The sequence below is a fragment of the Mytilus galloprovincialis genome, chromosome 4 (assembly GCF_965363235.1).
Source record: "Mytilus galloprovincialis chromosome 4, xbMytGall1.hap1.1, whole genome shotgun sequence".
Lineage (NCBI taxonomy): Eukaryota > Metazoa > Mollusca > Bivalvia > Mytilida > Mytilidae > Mytilus > Mytilus galloprovincialis.
This window is the reverse complement of record NC_134841.1, coordinates 73,289,556-73,305,525: the sequence shown is the minus strand read 5'-3', so window position 1 is coordinate 73,305,525 and position 15,970 is coordinate 73,289,556. Positions and strand designations below refer to the sequence as shown.

Here is a 15,970-nt window from a genome sequence, read left to right as displayed (position 1 = left end):
TGTTCTTTTGTTAAGATAAACTCTAGACTGCTGGTTGCATATTGTCCAGTTGCAAGTATTTCATGCAAATTAGAGAAAACATACAAGTTTTAATGGTTTTTTTTCAGTTCTACTGAATAAATTAACTTTAGACTCTTGATTGCGAATTATCCATTTGTCAGTATTTCATGCATAATTAGAGAGAACATTAAAGTTTTAACGCGCAGAGAAAGGGACACTTTGACCCGTTAACTGTACTGTTTAACTCAGCATGTTTGCTTACAATTTACAAACGAAATAGCTGAAATGACGCCCCCACTTTAAGCCAGTTTAATTCTTCCGTTTTGAAAAAGTACTAACGTGCTTATGTATATTTTTAATGAAATGGTAAAATTAGTATACGTTAATGAAATAGCAATAACCAAATAACGCTTGATATGGACACGTTTTGGAGATTGGACACGTTTAGGGGTTAGTTGAGAAATGGACATGTTTGGGCGTTTATACAAATGACACGCTTTGGCGCAGTTTTCAACTAGACATGTTTGGGGGAATCGGACACGTTTGTGGGGAAGGACACGTTTCTGAGTGTTACATATAAATTTCTAGTTGATCATATAAATTCATTTAAAGCATAAAAGACAAGTTAAAAGAGCAACGGGCGTATCATGCGCTAAAGCGCAGCCCTTTATTTACATGTTCTTCAATGTGTAAACATGGCTTCAATAAATCAATTTTAATTTTTTTTTGTGTATTTCAGGAATTACATTAGACAAAGAAAATCCCACATTTACATGGACATTTGAAGAAGAGGAAGAAGATACAGATTATTTAGTTCACACCTTATTTCTTAAGCAGGTACTATTATATCATTATGGATGAAAAAAACCAACTATTAGTAATGTTCAAGAACTAAATATGCATGGGTTAAACTGACCGTCAACTATTTTTTTTATGTATTACTTTTTTAACACACCTGTCTTGAGAGGACAAGTCAGCTTTTGCCATCACTTTTAGCACATCCATAATTGTAAACTTCAGAAAATATCCCCCATATGAAACTTCTGGGTCAAAAGATTGCCAAACTTGCCTAAATATTCTTGAGCAATTAAGATCAAAACTTGTATCTGAGGATATGTTCCATCAACAAACATTTCCATTCTCTATTTTATGACCTCTGTTGAAAAAATAGTGCATAGTAGTAAAATTCAGCTTTTAGCTTATATCTGGAACTTAAGCAGTTGGAGCAAAACTTGATTGACTCCATGGAATTTACCAAAAAATCAAAACAACCTATTTTGTAGTTTCCTCTGAATTCATAACAAAAAGATCCATACATGTCAACATGGCAGAAATCATCAATTGACCTCTTATATTAGCTGTAGCCCTTTTAAATGACTTTTTAGTGGATACTCTAGTAGAAGCTAAAATGAATTGCCTGTTTTGGATTTGAATTTTTCATATTGATAACTATGTGCTGCAGGCTTTTAACATTTTACAACATGGTTTTGCTCATTGTTGAAGCCAATACAAATTAGGGGATCTGCAGTTAAAGAAATAATTGACACTCAAAAAAAAGTTTTTGTTTGTTATTAGGACATATTATTTTGATTATTTTGCAAAATCTAGCTAGCAATAAGTAAGGGTCTGAGGTTTCATACATGAGCTCCCTTTTGAATTTTATAAACTTTAGATTTTACATTTCCAAGTTGTGGATTTTTATTCTTTAAAAAAAAGGGGTGATTTTTCAGTTTTCAGACAATAACTGAAAAGTGCTTTCAGCAGTCCTTATGCAACTTTTTAGAATTGTCTATCTATTGATGTAAGCTCCCTTTCAATTTTTATAAAATTTAGATTTTACACTTCTGAGTTATGGGATGTTATTCATAGAAAGGGGTGATTATCCAGTTTCATACATAACCTTTAAAGTGCTTTGAGCAGTTTCATTAAACATTTGGTGACTAGTTTATATCAATTAAGATAAACTCTTTAGTTTTTTTTTTACAGTTTTCTGATATGACTTTGAGAAGTAATTGAACTTTTTTCTAAAAAATGCCACAAGCATATCATGGGGGGTCTCATTGGGGGGTTCCGATCCTGGATCCCGCTTACTGTTTTGTCAGATTCCCGTATCCCGCTTACACTATGTACGTAAGCAATTCTCATATTTTTGTCATTTCCCGGGTCCCGCTAGACCTCATTTCCCGTTTTCACGACACAATAATTTGACTTTCACGTGTCACGCTTACAAAAAATCGGCAATCCCGCGTCACGCTTAGACCCCAATGAGACCCACTATCGTGTGCTTATGGAGCAGCTGTCTATTTATATTAGCCTTAGTGTATAATGATATATGTTACCTTTTTAGGCAGTTTTAGGAGCATCTGCAGTAAAAGATGAAAGAAATCTTGTACAAATAGAAACAAAGAATTTTGACCAAAAAGAATTGAAACAACCACTATTATCATTAACGCTGGGGAAAAATGATATGGCAAGTACTACAATATATTATTAAGAAGAAACTGAAGTATTTAGAAACAGGAGCTTTATTTTAAAGTGGATTATTTTCCTTCATAGTGATGGTTCTCTATGTTGAAGAGCAGTCGTGAAAAAAGTCCATAAGATGAATATTTTTGATTTTCTCAGCTATTAAAGTTTCATCACTTTTTCCAAGGTTCAAGTAAACTAATTTGTTGGTTCTGAAAATATGTTATGTTCTAAGGTAAAACTATCTACTTCTCTCTATTCTTATTTGTTTTAGCACTATGTATTGCCATTCAATACTTTCAGAATGGTTGTGAAATTTTATATTCAAAACAACACCTTTTCTGTTTTCCTTTAAGTGCATGCCTTTATTAACCATGATAATGTTTGTGTTTTGTAGACTAGTTTAGATGTGAGTTTTGGTCATGAAGTTGCTGTAGTGTTTCGACTTGTGGAGGGTAGTGGACCAGTTTGTTTATCAGCTCAACAGTTAGTAGGTGAGTTATCAATGATGTAGTGTTTTTCAGTCATAAAGAATAATTTCATAACAGCCCATATCCAGGATAGATCAGCAGTGTAATGCCTTGATTTATTTTAAAATAACACAAGGCCAAAGCAAAAAATGTGTTTCCGCTAATGTGCCAAAAAAAAACACGGGTAGGTAGGTAGGGAATATCATTTTATTTTAGACATTTTTTAACTGGTTACTAATAGGGAATAAGTCTGACATTAACAGTGCATGTTTCAAAATGGCATAAAAGATGCAAGGGTAGGCACTAAAAATTGGGGGTAGGTAGGGTTGGCGAAAACACACGTTTTGTTTTTTTTGGTCTCAAATAGTAGCATATTGCCTATCCAGTAGTATGTGGACATTATTACAATGAATTTCAAAACTTGGCAGCCTAATATGCTTTTTTTTTTTGCAAAACTAAAAATTGCATTTAAACTTGTTTACCATTATTTTTATGCTGTCTTTTTTAGAATTGCAAAAATTAAATACTGGAAGGTGTGTTAGGTAAAAGGAAGAAAATCATTCATTGAAAGTGTTCATCAAAAGTTAGTTTGACTTTCATTTGGCCATCCCTCTGCGTATGTACAAAAATAGTTTCCCCTCTAACTTTAAAACCCCTTGGGCTTTGGGGATGCACACGATCTTTGAATCTGAAAATAAGATTTGTAACTTTTTGAGTTACAGGACTTTATAAATAAAACAGGGGGGTGTTTTTACACATGTCGCACTGTATTTTAAAAATTGATGAATGATTGTTGCTTAAAGCTTTGCACACTTCTTAGTTATATTAACCTTAAGATCTTTAAAAGAGCTATATACTTTATAGTGATGATTCAAAATTCATTTTTGAGTTATTGAGTTTTTTGTAAAAATAAAAAAAGGAGGAGGGGGGGGGGGGGGGGGTCACATGTTGCACTGCATCTCAAAAACGATTTTATGATTATTGCACAAAACTTTACACACTCTTTAGTTATATTAATTTAAAGATCTGTTTACTTTTTGGTGATGATTCAAAAAGTATCTTAACAACCTTTAATGATAATTGCTTAAAAATTTCCACACTCCTTTTAAAATTATATTAATCTAAAGATCTGTATACTTTTTTAGTAATGATTAAAAAAATTATTTTAGAGTTCGAGTTTTTTTGTAAAAAAAAAAGAGGGAGGGGTTCAAATGTAGCACCATATCTCAGAAACTATATGATTATTGCATAATACTTCACACACAAGATGAAGGGCGTAACATACGCTGGTGGCGCAGCTGTGTATTGATATTAAAAGCTCAAATTTAATTAAGAATGAAGTTTGCTGATAATTTTCTGATTCACATTCCCACTAAAACTGGCTTACTATATTTTTTGGTGAATTCTGGAAAAAAAGTTCTTTTGAGGAATTCTTTAATCCAATATTTCTTATTTTCTAGAATATCCAGATGATAGAAATGTTTCACAAGACGAATCAGAATTAGAATGTTCAGAAGTGGAGGAAGACGAGGAAGAGGAAGAAGAATCTCCAAAGAAAGTCGAAGTCACAAAAAAGAGAAAAGCATCATCACAAAAATCTGGCAAAAACAAGGTATTAAAAAAGGTATCCATGATGAAGACAAAAGTTTCAGAAAGTATTTCAGACACATGCATGTTTTTTCCCAAAAGTAGTTGAGTTCTTAAAAATGAAGCAAACACTTGACAGATTAGCTAGAAAAAAAATGCATTGTAATTTGTATGCATGGTAGGTAACTTTACTAATATCCATTAATTTATATTGCTTGCAACTTGAGAAAAAAAATTGACACATATCTGAAGTCTTAAGACCAAAATTTATGAAAATGACAGCTCCAAAATTTTTTTAATAAAAAAAGTCAAATTTATGGAAACTAAAGTTGCCAGCATCCTACCTCATTTCACCTGAAAATAACAAAAGACAAATTTGATTTTCAGATTCTTAATCCAATTCTTGTCTGATGACCAATGGACGTTGACTTATCTGACTAAACTTTTACTTTTGGTTTTGAAAATTTATATTGGGTACTGAATCAATCAACAGAAAGAAGACGTAAAGGATGGGGATATGAAGGAAAAGATATTTTTTCGATCTGTCGTATTGATTAAATATTTTTAATTTAGCCTCAATTGTTGGTTGATTGAGGCATATCTTGTTTTCACTTCCATCTTCACTCCAAAATTTTATTTAATGGGTTAATTTTTTTTTGTTCTAGAAAAAAGGGAAGATGGAAGTGAGCCAAGATGATTCAGAAGATGAGGTAATCCCATTTTGCAACTTTTTGTAGGTTTTAAAGTGGCAAATAAGACTAGAGGGGGGGGGGGGGGAGGGGTCATTTTTAAAAAGTAAATTCTGTTGTTATAGTGTATCAAAATTAAAGCATCTTATCATGTGGGTATGTGTCTAGCCTGATATCTAGTATCCTCTGTTGCCCTTGGTCAAGGCATATAATGTTGAAACGGTTTTATATATAAAGTCTAGAAATTGAGAATAAAAGTAAGAAAGATTCCACACTTACTAATGATGATTCTAAGCATTGCAGTTTCATACAGTATTTTAGTTTAGTTTGACAGAAAATGGCCCTTACCCTACATTTTGCTTTTGTCTATCACATTGTTATGATTAGTTGACCATTTCTATAACAGGACGAGGATGAAGAAGATATGGATGAAGATGAAGATGAAAGTATGGACGATGAGGAAGATGAAGAAGAAATGAGTAGTCCAGAAAAAAGGTAAATATCACTGAACATTTAACCTGAGATAGTTTTGATGGCAGGATAATCTATCATTGAAATAGTGCATGATGTTGCCACATGATGTGAAAAATATGCAACGTCTCAGTGGATAATTACATGTGTGGGTTTTTCAATGTCAAAAATATTTCATCTGTTCTGGTATTAAATCTAACGAACATCTGAAAGTGTTACTTTATAGAATAACAATATTTTTCATGCTCTGTTAATAACAATATAGGATCAATATGTCTTCTGGTCTGTGCATCTACCATCTATGTTCAAGTTTAAAGCAATGTCTTGAATAAGCATTTGCACCACATCTGACTTACTGCCATGAAGATTAATTTGCCTTCCATCTCAGTCAGGGTGTATTGAATTAATAACAATTTCATAGCCATGTTATCATATAAGTTTGGGAATAGGTCAGTTTTAGGGAACCACTAATGACAAGTCATGAAATTTGGTATGCAGTTTTATCAGTATTGACTTATCTTATATCCATGGAAATTAATTTGCAAGTTTACTTTATGGTTTATTGGCTATGATATTTTGCATAATTTACACGGTAGAGGATTGCTGTTTGAATTTCAACATTTGCAAATTTATATCAAAATTATATACTGGCGAGACGTTTCTCTGAAGTCGGAACATGCACTTAAGAAATCAACAGGTATAACAGTATTAGATTAACTGATATTATGACTAACATTTTGAATCAATGTATAAACATGCTTGCTTGAAAATATTCCATGAACAATTATTTTATTCCTAGGTTTCAGATGTTTATGCAGTTATCTTTCTTTGCACAACTTTTTAATGTAATTCAATATTCTATTTCAGTGATAAAAAGAAAGGGAAAAAAGTGAGTATATCTACTAAATTATCCCCACCACATATCCATATTCTTGTCCCAAGTAGGGAACCTTGTTTGTGTTTGTCTTGTGTTAAAAATCTTTTTGTGTTTGTGTTGATATTCTAAAAGTTTAATTCAGTGACTACAGATTATTCAAAGCTAAATATTGTACGGACACCTACCTTGTGGTCATTTGTGTCAAAATTGTAATACATCCCTCCCTCCCATTACCTTTTGTTATCAACTCACGGGGGATATGTTGATGGTTTAAAATACATCCATCCATTTATCGGAAACATATCAATGTTGGGACTTTTGGACAAATTTAATACTTTTTTTTGTAATATTAACTTGACTATGCTACATTGGTAGTTAAATTTGATTTGATAATTTTTAACTGGATTTTTGTGACAAAAATGTCGGTTATTGATTTGGGGATGTACAGCGGGCGGCCGGGTGGGCGGCAATCAAATGTTGTCCGTGCATTAACTCATGAACCGTTCAACCAAAGCTTTTAAAATTTTAATATGTTATTACTGACAACTATACGAAGGTCAAGTTCAATAATGGCGATTTTGACTTTTACCGTTCAGGAGTTATGGTTCTTGAAAGATTGAAAAATGGAGTTTCCAGTCGTGTTTGTGCATTTACGCATGAACTGTTCTACCAAAGCTTCCCAAATTTTAATATGTTGTTACTGATGACAGCATGGAGGTCAAGTTTAATAATGACGATTTTGACTTTTACCGTTCAGGAGTTGTGGTTCTTGAAAGATTGAAAAATGGAGTTTCCAGTCGTGTCCGTGCATTTATGCATGAACTGTTCTATCAAAGCTTCCGAAATTTTAATATGCTGTTACTGATGACAAAATGGAGGTCAAGTTCAATAATGACGATTTTGACTTTTACCGTTCAGGAGTTATAATTCTTGAAAGATTGAAAAATGGTGTTTCCAGTCGTGTCCGTGCATTTTCTCATGAACCATTCAACCAAAGCTTTTGAAATTTTAATATGATGTTACTGATGACAAAATAGAGGTCAAGTTCAATAATGACGATTTTGACTTATACCGTTCAGGAGTTATGGTTCTTGAAAGGTCGTAAAATGGCGTTTCCATTCACGTTGTTGCATTTACTCATGAACCTTTCAATCTAAGCTTTTCAAATTTTAATATGTTGATACTGATGACAAAATGGAGGTCAAATTTGATATTGACGATTTTCACTTTCACCATTCATCAGTAATGGTTCTTGTGATATTGCCAGGACACAAATAAATGTTAATAAATCCGGTTTGCTGTCGTTGTGACAGCCTCTTGTAATGGTATATTTTTGGTTGATTGTCACAATGACACCTGGTAGATAAAAACCCATTTTGAGTCCATTTTATAGAAAGCTCTCATATTTAGTAGGTTTGCTTACCATTAGGTGTTGACTAGTGTTGTTCCGATGATCGGAATAAGTCGGAAATCAGTTGGTTGGGCCTGGCGATGTCGATAATCGATTGGGATTTTGTTCAATCGATTGTCGTTAAAGTTTCCGGACTTTTAGCTTGTCAACTTCCGGTTCGTTTACGGTTTGCATTTTATATGCGCAGTCAAACAAATAATAACAAAAATACAAGTCGATGACAATAACAATGTCAAACATCCTTTAATTACCAATAACCAATTTCCTTCTTTATAAACTTGACAAAAGCATTGACTATACATATTTGCAGATTGAAGGAATGTTATTTAAGATTAATAACTTTGTATGAAATACTTTCCTTCAATACCGGTACTTGTTACGGTATTTACTTGTTACTTGAGAGCGTACAAATCATTCTGATTTTAGACAAAATAATTTATTTGCTTCATTAGAACGTATTGCAAATTGCCTTTTATTAATGTTTTATCCATTTGTAGCATAAAAGACGTCATATTCCTTTCCAAATTGCTTGCCAAACATCGTTTATTTTTGTAAATTTTCCGAAATTTGTCCGCCATTAATAAATATAAGAATCACGAATCGGATACGGTTCAACTATGTAATAATTCCGCATTCTTGCAATTATAAGTTCAGACGCACAATTGACAGAAAATAATGATCACAAAAATGAAAAAAATGCATTCTACACGAATTAACAGACTTTGGCTTAATCCCCTTTGTTTACTGTATATATTATAATGCAAATGCATTGTTTTATTTTTTTCTGTTAATTTTAAATTTCTTAAAGTTAAAAACTTAATATATCTTTTCCTAATTAGAAGCATTCAAATGTTTATACAGCTATGTTATTGAAATTTTATTGTGAGTTACACCATTGAAATTTAGAAATGTTAGTGTCACTGTTGGTAATTAATGTTGTAATTATGAGATAAAATATCTTTAATATGAATCGTGATTCTTATTAATCATTGTTTCAACTGCTAAATAAATAATTATCAAAGGTACCAGGATCATAATTTAGTACGCCAGAATATGAAAGGGAAATAAAAGATCATAAATATGAATATATAAACTCTGCAATGATATGGATTATACACATTAGACATGTACAATGAGACTAAATGCATGATTTCATTTAAAACAAAAGGGCAAGGTATTATGAAGCGATTATAACCCATAGTCGGTTGGTTGCTGTCATCCGATTGTAATAGATAATCGGTTGGTAATTTCAACCGATTATCCAACACTAGTGTTGACCAAAAAGTAGTAATTTCAATTTGATATTTTTTCACAAGTTACATTACTAAGACTTTTTTAGAACTCTACCAACAGTCAAAGGGGACATTAGTTTTGAATTTGGTCTGTCTTGTGTTGTCTGTCTCTCCATCTGTCATTCTAGAAAATAGTGTTCTCTACACTTTTTTTTTCTTTGTGCTTAAGATATTGAATTCATATTTGGTATATTGTTTCATCATGACAAGTTACAGATCAAGTTCAAATTTTTATTTTGGTCTGATGATTTCATGCAGAGTTATAGTCCCATATCTCATATTTTTTGTTTTAAGAAAATCATGTATTGGAATCATTTTTAACATGTATCTTTAAATGAAGATTGTAATGGGGACACTTTCATGAGGAATAAAGGTAAAATTCTTGCCAAATGACTTGAATGGTAATATTTGGTGTATGATGATCTAATTTTCTCTTCTTTTAAGGCAATAAAAAGATCAACTGATTTTGACAAAACCCTTGAATTTTTTTCCAAAATTAACAGTAACAATAATTATTTGAGACCTTGGACAATTCAGGTGATAGATATTTTTATAAATGACTAAAATTCTAACCAATTTGACGCTATTAACTGTAGCTGAAAATGACTGTTTTATGTCTGTCAGACGGTAAAGAGCATTCATACCCTCTTAGTTTACCCACAATTCCTTTCACATCACCATTTTGCAAAGATTAAAATGTGTAACTGCTTTCAAATAGGAGTAGAGAGATCTGTTTGCTAATCCAGTGGACATGATTTAGCTTCATTCTAAGAAGAAAATCTGGATTATCTTCACGTTTTTTCAGATGCCTTGTGGTCCTTGACCTTCAGTTATTTTATTCATCTACATTCAGGATTCACAGGATACTGCCCAAATATTACTAGTACCAGGTCAACTTATTGTACATATATATCAGTCTGGGGGAGTTCGTTTGACCCTGACCTTGTATGCATTTTTTTTTTTTTTTTTTTTTTTTTATATAAAGTTTCTTGGAAAATACAATTGCAAAGTGTACATGGTTCAGCTGCACATTGACCTCATTTTCATGGATTTTTGATAATGTTAGCTTTATGTAATAAAGGTACTAAGGTCTTGACCTATAAGATTTAAAAAAAAAATTGAAGCTTGGTCAGTAAAGATAGATGGTCATTTCAGCATGTAAGCTATTATCTAACCTTTTGTTCTTAAATAGGCTTGCACTGATACACAAGTAAAAATTTGTATCCTACTGACTTTCATTTTGAAAATTGTACATGTTGATCCAGATAATACAAGTTGTAAAGACTAAAGATATAAATGGCAGGTCTTTGATCATTATTTGTCAATGGGTTATAAAAGTGTTATTGGTCTGTAGTTGTAAAAACATTATAGTTATTGAGTGTTTAACTATTGTGTTTATATTTGTGAAGGAAGAGAGTTTGAGTGGTGTATAAATGTTTGTTGTTTCACCTTTGACTAGACCAGTAGGCAGAATAAACAAGTCTTCATGGTTATATTGAATCACATTTGGTCTGAATTGTATACAAGTTCATAAAGGTGAAGAACACATAAGGAGTTGTTATTCTTATAGATATTTTTAGGACAGAGAAAGTTTAATTTTTATTAAACTCAGATGTACCGTTCAGTCATAATATCGTGCAGTAATCCGATTTAAAAAAGTTGCAAAATATTAAAATAAGATTTGGTATGATTGTCAATGAGACAACATTCCACGAGAGACCAAATGACACAGAACAGACTGTCTTGTGGCTCTTCTTGGTCTTATTTGAGTCTTTTAAAATTGTGAAGGTAAACAAAAATCCCTCCATTTGGCTTAATTTCTGATGCACCTTCTCCCATTCAAATATGTACTTTAATTTAATTGAAGGATGTACTAAGTAATAGTTTTGTGAAACCGTTCAATTTCTCCATTTACCAGCAGATTTTTTGCACTTTTAGTTGGTGGTTAAAAAGTTTAAATAAATGTTAAAATTATTCAGCAAATACAGGTGTGTATAAATTGAAATTCCCATTATGAAACAACAGAGAAGAAACTTGAAAGCTTCTTTTGCAACCAATCTCAAAATACAATAACACTTGAAATACCGAAGAAGAAAGCTTCATTGGCAACCATTGTTATCATACAATTAATAATACTTATAGAAGCAAGAGGTACCATGATAAATTCTGATTTTGAAGTATAGGTGAGATAGAACAATTTTTTTACTAAAGTATGCCGTCTTTCATCATAAATCAGGCTGTTGGTTTATTTAATTCGAATGTTTTTACTTCAATATATTTTGCACATCCATAGCCAGTGGGTTCCAGGGGTTTGTATGGTACCTCCTTGAAAAACAAATAAGCACTGTTGGAGGTCGATGTTATAATATTTGAATTGTAACACAGGGGTTTATCTGGGTATTTTGGGAAAAAGGTCCCTGGCCACTTTTGGGATTTTTTTTACACGATTTATATAGAAATTGGGAAAACTACAAATAAACCAGAAGTCAGTTTTAGTATGTATCATACTATAATTTATTAGATTTTTTTTTTTTTTTTTTGTGAAAATAAAGAAAAACTGCAATACATGCTTCATTGTCATTTATAATTTTATTTTTCTGTCCTTTTTGTTTTTAAATGTCTCAAAAAAACGATTTCTCAGATGACTGCTGGTGTTTATTGCTCATCTCATGTTTTTGTAATTGTCTTGTAGGATGTCCGATGATCCCCTAAAATTACCCCCTTACTACTAAAGTCAGTACTACCAAACGGAAATAACTCACAATATTTGCAGACGTATCCCTCTAAGGATTCATTATAGTATAACCATTTATATGTCATTTCATACCTCCTTGCATCAAAAAGTCTTCTATTAGATACATCATATACTTTTAATTTATCATTAAGAGCAGTTTTACTGTCAGTACCAGTGATGTCACTAAGTTTTGAAGAAGCAGGCTGAATTTCTAAAATAGGCGGCAAGTACATGCGGACGGCAAAGCCGTTCGCAGCGACGAGCTTGCTGCTCGTCGCTACTACGGCCGGGGGTCTGGGGACCACTCAAGGGCCCCAGGATTTTTTTTTAAAATGGTGCAAAATCCTGCATTCTGGGGGTGTCCTAGACCCTTATTCAGACCTCTGAAAACATCATTTTTTACTGAAGATAATGTAAATGATTAACTAAAATTAGCAACATGATGGGTAAATTTTCTGTACATGTGATCACATCATTGATCATCTTGATGGACCAATATACATTTTTGTGCATTTTCCTGTAGACTGCTAGTAAATATTTTTGAACTGAAAGAATCCAAAAATCTTAGTTTGAATAGAAACATATTGTCTCTGGTTTGAATTATCACTTGCATTGAATAATTTAGTTTTAAATGAAAATTGTAATTCTGACATTGAGAACATTATGTTTTAATTTTATATTAAAAAAGTGTTGGTTTTGTTTTTACAAAATTAAAAACAATATTCACTGACTAGTAGTCAGCTGGAGCTTCGATTTCAAAGATAAAACTGTTACAGAGGTGCTATATTTTATAAAATCGTATACTCTCCCCAAAAAGATTTGAAAATTTAGACTACAATTCCTGCATTCTGAGCATACCTGGGAGTGATTTAGATGCTTGGGAAAATGTTAATTTTGTCTTATTTTTGTTGTTGACTTCAATCACATTTGATTTTTTTTTTAAATGAGAATCCGTATATAGTATGGCAAGCCGTTCTCGTCAAAACTATGTTTAAACCATTTTTCGAAAAATTTACACACTGAGAATTACAACAAAGCACACTGAGATTTTAAAACTTCAAAACGCACAGTGAGAATTGAAAATTACACACTGAGAATTGAAAATTACACACTGAGAATTAAAAATTACACACTGATATTTCATAAAGACGCACTGAGATTACAAAAATGAAAAATGCACACTGAGAATTGAAAATTACACACTGAGAATTGAAAATTACACACTGCGATTACAAAAAGACACAATGAGAATAAATAAACTGAAAACACACACTGAGAATTTGAAATTACACACTGAGAATTTAAAATTACACACTAAGAATTTAAAATTACACACTGAGATTTGTGCGCACGTTTTATGCGCACATATCTAATTAGCATACTTAATCTGAATCTATTACAAGCTTAAAACAACAAAGGGACAGAACTCGTTAGTCCTTCGATTTGGTCCCAAATTATTAATAAAAAAAACTTTAGAAATACAAGAACAAGAAAAATACCCACTTACTCTTATTACAAAATATAACCAAATGGTGAAACACTTTATTAAAATCATAAGAAAACATTGGAACAATCTGCAAAAGAATGCAGTGAAATGTTTACCCAAGTGTCTATTATAGCATATAAACGTAACAAAAATATAAAAGATTAACTAGCGAAACCAGGGAAACAGTTGGAACACTTTTGAAAAGGGACCAACGGTTTTAAGTAAAAAAAAAATCATCCCGATACACTGGTAGTAATGATCTGAATTATAGGCAACAAACTTATGAATATGAGCGATGTTAAGTCTTGAAATTTATTACGAATGTTGGTTGAAGGAATCGCATTTCATTATAATGACAAGAGTTCTGGAGATCAAGATATTAATCTGTTGAATTATTCATCTCATGAATATTCATTAGTAATTTGCATATTAATCTCTGTGTATTTTTGAAATCTCAGTGTGTAATTAACAATTCTCAGTGTGTGTTTTTCAATTTATTTCATCTCAGTGTGTCTTTTTAAAATCTCAGTGTGTAATTTTGAATTCTCAGTGTGTGTTTTTTATTTTTTTAAATCTCAGTGTGTAATTTCGATTTCTCAGTGTGTTATTTTAGGTTTTTAAATCTCAGTGTGTATTTTTTTCGAAAAAAAGGGTTTAAACATAGTTTTGACGAGAACGGCTTGCCATAATATAGTCCTGGCAAGGCTAATCTATATTAGATTTTTTTCTGGGAAGTCTGTTCTTGAATATATGTAAATAATACACAGTCAAGTGCCTGTGAAATAATAGGTGAAATATTATAATTTTATTTCAATAATAATCGAATTTATTAAATATCTTGATCGATTTATTTGCGTACGTACTTAGTGACGGTATCAGGTCCGTTCGCGCCCAATATAGTTTCGCACCCTACATGTTCGCACCTCACATTTTCGCCCCCCCACGTCCGTTCGCACCCTACATGTTCGCGCCCAATTTTTAATAAAATTTAAGTTAAATTGTTAGAAATTATTGATATGAATATAACAAATAATTGTATTCTTTTTGAATACAATTTGAGAATTTATTGAATAGATTTTTTTTTTATCAATCTGATGATTAATTATTAAATGTTGATTATGTATGATTATTGCTAATTGGTATATATAAACAGCCTAACTTGGTGTTATTGTTGACTGTTGTTTATAAATCATGATTGTTGTTTTAAATTGCTTTAATTATAGCAATACACTTACCATGCATACCAGTTGTTCAACATGTTGTCAGATTCGCACTTAATTGACTAGAAACAGTGAAAAACAAATTATTTCAATACACTAACCAAAACACGATTAAGAATTATTCAACACACAAATGAAATAGTTGTTGTCAGAATAACATAATCTGACTTAAAAACAAGGACTTTTTTTTATAAACTTGTCATGACACAAAAAAACGTCAGTATCTCGAATTATTTAGAAACAATGGCATATATATTTATACCAATACACCTCCAAAAAATTGGTAAAATTGGGTGCGAACGTGTGGGGTGCGAACGAACTTTTCGCAAAATTTGGGTGGGAACATGTGGGATGCGACCCCAATTTTTCTCATAAGACTTGTACACGTATTTCAAACATGTTGTCAAGCTATGTCGTTTTATTTTTTCTTATTTGTTAACTGTTCAGTAAGCAGTAAACTAAAATACTTTTGAACTAAAGATATTTTTAAAAATTATTTGTGGTCGACAATATTCTACTTTCGTTATTGACCTTCATTCTCTGGACACCACGGCACGTGGTCGTGGGCTTTGAAATGTGAACTACAAAAGGTGCTGTTTTCCAGATTCTTGACAACATTATATATATTATACTTTCTTTTATTTGACTGATATATTTTCATAACATGCTATTGTCATCTTTGGCCTATTCCTTCTCTTGAAGCCAAAACCAAACAGGGTCATAATGTCCATCTCTCCGTCTCTCTTTCTATCCTTGCAAACATACAATACTTACCGACTTTAAATAGACGACCAATCAGCGGACTGCATTTACATGAACTATATTTAGTCAAAGGTAAACACTGATTTACATCCTTGTTTATCGCGACTTTAATCGTGGAAGCTGATGCATTGAACAATTATTTGTTAATATTAACCTGATTATCTTTTTTATCTTATTATTTTTTTTTACTCATGCAAAAATAGCCGGCGGGAAAACGACAATAACCGGCGAAAATCGCCGGCTGCCGGCTTCTAACGACATCACTGAGTACTACCCAACACAGTCATGACTTTACTACTACTAGGTTTCATTGTTGGTATTTCATTATTTGGTTTACAGATTTCAGTTTGAGTTTGGAATTTACAAGCTTGGTCCTCAGGTTGTATCAGTAGCGAATCGGTATTGGTTTGACTTTGATCATCATTTGAAATTAAATTGTCATTGGAAGAAACATCAACAACATCGGTAACATTTTCAATTGATTCAGTCTCAGATAATGCTGCCT

At 32.0% G+C, this 15,970-nt stretch overlaps 1 protein-coding gene across 4 annotated transcripts in view; it reads left to right on the top strand.

Annotated features, from left to right (window-relative positions):
* Positions 1–15,970, top strand: part of LOC143072898 (mitotic apparatus protein p62-like) — a 40,051-nt gene that overhangs the window by 6,088 nt on the left and 17,993 nt on the right. The window contains exons 2-8 of one of the 4 annotated variants that reach the window (XM_076248048.1): positions 740–837; positions 2,348–2,470; positions 2,864–2,960; positions 4,397–4,548; positions 5,189–5,233; positions 5,619–5,707; positions 6,551–6,572. In XM_076248048.1, the coding sequence (XP_076104163.1) occupies positions 740–837; positions 2,348–2,470; positions 2,864–2,960; positions 4,397–4,548; positions 5,189–5,233; positions 5,619–5,707; positions 6,551–6,572 (626 nt within the window). Of the gene's footprint in view, positions 1–739; positions 838–2,347; positions 2,471–2,863; positions 2,961–4,396; positions 4,561–5,188; positions 5,234–5,618; positions 5,708–6,550; positions 6,573–15,970 lie in introns of all 4 variants that reach the window. The other 3 variants (XM_076248047.1, XM_076248050.1, XM_076248049.1) reach the window with 3 other exon arrangements.